The sequence below is a fragment of the Theobroma cacao genome, chromosome 9 (assembly GCF_000208745.1).
Source record: "Theobroma cacao cultivar B97-61/B2 chromosome 9, Criollo_cocoa_genome_V2, whole genome shotgun sequence".
NCBI classification, from domain to species: domain Eukaryota; kingdom Viridiplantae; phylum Streptophyta; class Magnoliopsida; order Malvales; family Malvaceae; genus Theobroma; species Theobroma cacao.
The window spans coordinates 9,592,808-9,598,807 of record NC_030858.1 but is presented as its reverse complement, the minus strand read 5'-3'; the positions used below and the strand labels follow the sequence as shown (position 1 = coordinate 9,598,807).

Below are 6,000 nucleotides of genomic sequence, written 5' to 3'. Positions count from 1 at the left end.
ATTAAAATGTTATTATGATTATTTATTTTTTAAATTATTTTAACTTTAAATATTAATAATTTACAATTTATTTGAAATATTAAAAATTGATATTTTAAATATTAGTATTTTATTTATAATTTAATCAATAATATTAAAAATAATATTATTTAATTTATCATTTAAATGTTATTCTATTTTTTCAATATTAATAATTTATAATTGATTTAAAATATTAATAATTGGTAATTTAAATATTAATATTTTATTTATAATTTAATCATTAAAATTTAAATATTAATATTTTATTTTATAATTTAAATATTATTATGCTTAAAATATTAATACTTTTAATTAATTTTTAAATTCAAAACATTTTATAATATATAATTAAAAACTTGAACTTTTTATTATAATAAGATTTATTTTTTCTCTATTTGCATTTTTCATTTTTTTAATTTATATTTTCACTTAATAATTTAAATATTAATATTTTAAAATATTAATTTAAATATATTATAATTAAAATATTAATAATTTTTGAAGTTTTCATTTAAAATATTAATTTTATAAGTTTAAGTTTATAATTTTTAAATGTAAGTGAGGACATTTTAATTTAAAATGTTTGTAGTTTATTCTCATGGGGATGGAATAGCTAATACCATGGAGAAGGTGGTATTAGCTATTTTAAGCTTTTACCAAGTTTTGAGAAATAATCATTCCTTTGAAATGCCTATTCCTTTCTTGAAAAACAAACCAAAGGAGGGGAGAAAATTTTTTAAGGTATAGAGGAGGAATGGCCAACCAAACATGCCATGAAGGTCTCAAATTCCCCTTTGGGCTTCCAATTGGAGATGCACTTAACAGCATGCCATCAAAGTGCAAATCTGTTCACATTCCACGTAATCAAATTGCAATTTCCATGCTAACTAAACTAGATTTACAAATTATTGGGAAAAGATTATGAAGTTAGTACAAAAAGCAGAGAGCCATTAATCTCATAAAAGGAGAATGTGATAAGTCTGAAATGAGGAGTTATGAATCTCACATAACAAAAAATATTATCATCATCTCAATCAAAAATCATATAACACAAATGTATTAAAATAAATAATATCTTATAAGCTGATATAAATCGTAATATTATATCGTCCACTCAATCATTCCACGTATTCTCCTTCTCAATCTCCAAATCCCCATCAAAGCCTCCAACCAACAATAGCAAACCTAAGTCCAAGCCAAAACCCCTCAAATTCCCCATTTAGCAACACCCAAATTCCGTGGCAAACCTAAACCCAATAGCAGAGGATGGAAACTCTGCATTCTGCTTCTCTATGAAACAAGTGTTGCATAGCTTTTATTCTTTTGACCAAGGTACAGGGCATAAAAAGCATAAATTACATCATACTAAATCAATTATTATTAATAACTTTTAAATTATTCTTTTCTAATTCAATTTCATATTATTATTCTCGTTTAAGTGAACATAACAGAAAATGAAGTTACACTCTTAATTCCTAACACTATTTTATTATCAAACGTTTAACAAGTTAAAAGAAATGTCTCTATTTTTTTTTTTTCGTAAGAAATTATCATATTCCATAATTTTTATGACTAAATTAAAGTTTAATAGTTTCAAATGCGTTTATGCATAAATTTATGAATAAAAATTAGTGTATTTTAACAGATATAAAAGAAATTATTAAGCTATTCATAATATGTACATTTTATTTGAAAGAAGAAAATTTTAAATTAAATATAAGTAGGGGTGGAACCAGTCAATTTTTGATAGGGGAACTAAAGACAAAGAAGAATAAAGGTTAAAAGTTTTTGAGAGGACTATTAAGAAAAAAAATATAAAATATATAACAAAATTTTTAAAAATGTTAAAAGTCACAATCCCTCAATAATAACACAAGCATCCGCCCCGAATTAAAAGATATTATTAATCACATATAATACATCAATGCTAATGCAAATGTTGGTCTACTGTTAATAATATTATATATTAGGACGTGGATGGAAATTTTAAGTGGAGGATTTGAAATTGAATAAGGTGGTAATACATATTTTAAGTTTGAAATGAACCTCTTGTTAAAGGACGAAATGGGAAAGAGTGAATCTTTTTAAATAATGACGGACTTAGAATTTTACAGAAAAGTGAACCACCATTTTCTATCCATCCTTACCTTTTAAGAGACGAAGAGCCAAAATAATTTAAGAGACATTTAAAACATGTTGAATTATTGACAATCATTCAATGCACTATGATTGAGGACTGTTTGCATAATATATGGCAGCACTCTTTTCAAATAATAATAATAATAATATAATTATTACAATAACAAGTCAGTCGCAATGTGACAAAAAGAAAAGAAAAAAAAAAGAACAAGATGAGCCCACACTGATGAAGGCTATGCACCCCATGAACAAAGCATAATTTTCTAATTCGGATGCTTACCTTTCACCAACTTAACTGTTGTATTCATTTAATCAAGCTGTGTTTTAGCACATGAATGAACTAGTTCTAAGTGCATGAATTTGCTGAGGCATGTCAGCCACCGCCCTGGAGACATTCCATCGATGCAGGAGATGGTAAGTCAAGGAAGTCCGTTGATTTTAAGTAAATAAATTAGCTATAATATGGTCTGATAATAAACCGCATGTGTCCTTGGTTTAATCAGTAGGCTTCAAATTCCTGGTCTCGGTGGGCTACAATGATATTCTAAACCTCTTAATTTTACCTCGAAAGGCCAAGAAAATTCAGCAAAGGGAACTTTTTTGAATGTTGATCAGCTCACCCTAAACATGAGTTGATGATTAGTTAATCTTGTGATTATACACCCGCCCATGCTTCTCTTTCAGACAGAAGAGTTTTTTCGCAGTTAAAATTATCCTCAAATAAACACAACTATATGCCAAAGAAAGAATGATGATAGAAAAATCAGCACATGCATTTTTTCTGAATGACAATATATACATTAGCTAGTGTTGAGAAATCACACTGGATAGAAACTAGGGCTTTTAAAAATTATGCAGTGCCTTCAACCAGCTTATTCAATTTCTTGGTCCTCAACCTCTCAGCATAGACCTCACTCCCTTGGCATTCATACCTGCATTTTGAGAAGCATGATAAATATATTCAGTCAAAATTATTGAAGGTTGGCACCATTTACCATCGTTTTTTTTTTTTTTTATTTTGTCATTAATACAACAGTTTACATATACTTACTTGGAGGGTAAAGATAACAAAGGGCTCAAACTTTGAGCCAGTTTAACAGCTTCTTCCTCAGTATTCACTATCTGATTGAAGCAAAAGTATCTTCCACATGTAGATGAATCTTCAAAAGCTCGGATATTAACGTCAGCTAAAAAACCAACATCGACAAATGCTAGAACTCCATTTTCAAACATTTGAGCGGCTCCTATTTCAAATTATAGAAAGACGTGGTTTTAGATATGAAATTCCAAACCAGAAATCATGCGTAGCTAGCTGATATGCGCATCTATATACCTTTAAGATAGGACATGGTTGACCGAGGATTTTGTTGTGCAACCCCGGGGCCGAGAACTAGTCCAGCATTCACAGAAACCATGTTAAGCATTCGATCCATGGCAAGAGCCCAAGCAGCCTGCTCGGAGAGTGTTTTAGCCAGGGCATACCACAACTGACAAATCAAACAAGAGATCAGCTGATTGTAAGAACTTAAACGATTATCTATTAACTTTTATGCAATAACATAGGAGCTGAGGAAAACATGGATTCAAGGACTTGCTGTCAAACCATTCCTTAACCAGTAGGCACTTGCTTTTTCCAATTTAACGTCTAATTTGGCAAATTAATGACGTTTAATGAATTTTTCTTGCTTTTGGTAATTTAAAAGGAAGAAATACTGTGTTGTTGCCCTTGAAAAGTGAATTTTGAACTGGAAAAAATGCAGAATTTAAAGACCTTTATTGACAAATTATTTCTTAAAGAAAAAAAATCTAAAAGTTTGACCTAGTTGTGCTAGAATCAGCTTAGGCAGCTCTACCAACCTAAGAATATCACATTTGCCTAGCCAGGACCCTGTAGCCTGTACCATATTCATCGAGGAAAAGAAAAAAAATCACCCAAGAATACCCCTCCTAGAAACCCAAGGTTTAGTTGCTGTCACTCTTCCTATCATTAGTTTTACATGTAAATGAAAGAAAAAACTTTTGCTTTTTACATTTTTATCCCATGATGAAAGAAAAAACTTTTACTTTTTACATTTTTATCTCATAATGAAAGCAGGCACAATTAATTAATGCATGACTTTCTGTGGTAATCAGGTATTTGCCATTTCTTGTCTTCACCTTTTGGTTAATCTCTTTGACTTTTCTTGCGTAAAGATAAGACAACAAAGAGAACAGTGGTCAATTCATGAAAGAAAAATGAAACAAGAAATTTATCTTGCACTGCAAGAACAGCTTGACTGACCAGCAAACAGGACGACCCAGTAAAATTAAAGCATCTCAGATTAGCTTAGACAAGTTAACCTTGAATCTGACATTCAGCTGAGAGATTGTCATAGTTTGTTTAATATATGATTAAATAATCCATTAGGTTGCAATTTTTTCCCCAGAAATACAGTGGAAGGACCTAGACAGTCAGTTTAAATGCAATTTGTAAAGAGTATTTATTAGGATTAGAACGATGAGAGCCAGATGTAAGAAGCCACCTTCATAGAAAATTCTTTGATTAATCCAATATCAAACACTGAAAAGAAAAAAATAAATGAATACTAGTGTAGTTGAAAACTTCAACAGAGAGATGTAGAGTTGCAAACCTTCATTTTCCGGCAGAAATCTTGATCACTCCAACACCTCTCATCCACATCTTTCTCTAAACAAATATTCTCTCTCCAAACAGCTGCAGTTAAGGAAGAGCTGAATACTATCTTCTCTATGGTATCTGTTTGTGCACATGCCTCCACCACATTGATTGCTCCCCTAACTTCCAAATCCACAATTACATCCTGCCCCATAAGCATGGGAGTATTAATTCCAGGGGAACAAACTATAGATGCATGAAATTATGGGGAACTTTTGACTTACATCATAACCATCTGGGCTATCTAAACAACAGAACAAAGCAGAGCAACCCTTCAACGCAACAAGAATGCTCTGGTAATCCAGAATATCCACAGTAAAAACTGCTAATCTGTCCTCCACTCTTTCCATTTCCTTGATTTTCTCCTCTATCTCTGTCTCTGATCCTGCGACAACCCCAAAACAGAAAGAGCCTCAAAAGAAAAATAATATTATTGTAACTGAAGAAAAGAAGTTCACAAGAACGATGCCAAGAGGAAGAAGAAGAAGAAGAAACACTTACCCTTTCTCTGAAGAGCTGCATGAACTGTGTAACCTCTACTCAAGAGTCCTTTGAGAATCCAAAAACCCACATAGGTTGATGCATCAAGAACACAAACTGTTGGCTTTTCTTGATCCATTGGTTTTTTTCTCAAAGTAGTTTCTTTCACCTTTACCTCCTTTCCTCTTTCTTTCTTTGCTTGTTGTAATCAACTTCCTTATATAGAAGTTGAGAGAATTTGAGGGTGAGATGACAACTTTTAAATGAGGAAGAGTTGGTGAACTATTTTGCAACACGTTCCTATCTACTCTCCATCAAAGTAAAGTACTTTCTTTAGGGCCTTTCTGTTTTTGTTTCTGTTTTTTTTAAAAAAGAAAAATCCAATTTTGTATTCTATATATCATAGTTACTTTATTTATACTAATCAAATCAATTATATACAAATAAAAATATATATTACATTTACGTTTCTTATGATTTAGTAGATCAACTTAACAGTAATATATCATCCTTGTATTTAGTTCTCATACTTGGAAAAGAACATTATCTTATTTGATTGACTTTAAATATAAAATTTTTATTGATCATTTTACTAAGATGCCTTCCAATAATAAAGTAATTAAATAAAGCTTTATAAATGCAATTTTAGTGACATTACACGCATTGGGATTATAAGAAAACAAATT

General features: G+C 30.5%; 1 protein-coding gene across 1 annotated transcript; it reads right to left on the bottom strand.

The window, feature by feature from the left end:
• LOC18589062 (cinnamoyl-CoA reductase 1) lies at positions 2,910 to 5,661 on the bottom strand. Its single transcript, XM_007013876.2, has 6 exons — positions 5,336 to 5,661; positions 5,059 to 5,219; positions 4,791 to 4,979; positions 3,494 to 3,647; positions 3,212 to 3,404; positions 2,910 to 3,092 (listed from the first exon to the last, which is right to left on the bottom strand). Exons 1-6 carry the CDS (start codon positions 5,451 to 5,453, stop codon positions 3,011 to 3,013), a joined length of 897 nt encoding a protein of 298 aa, XP_007013938.1. The 5' UTR covers positions 5,454 to 5,661; the 3' UTR covers positions 2,910 to 3,010.

Bases quoted from the DNA above. Each gene is read 5' to 3' on its own strand.
- LOC18589062 (XM_007013876.2), bottom strand. From the start codon at position 5,453: ATGGATCAAGAAAAGCCAACAGTTTGTGTTCTTGATGCATCAACCTAT. The intron at 5,220-5,335 runs GTAAGTGTTTCT...GGGTTGTCGCAG, and splicing joins TGCAGCTCTTCAGAGAAAGG to GATCAGAGACAGAGATAGAG. The intron at 3,093-3,211 runs GTAAGTATATGT...CTCAAAATGCAG, and splicing joins TTGTTATCTTTACCCTCCAA to GTATGAATGCCAAGGGAGTG.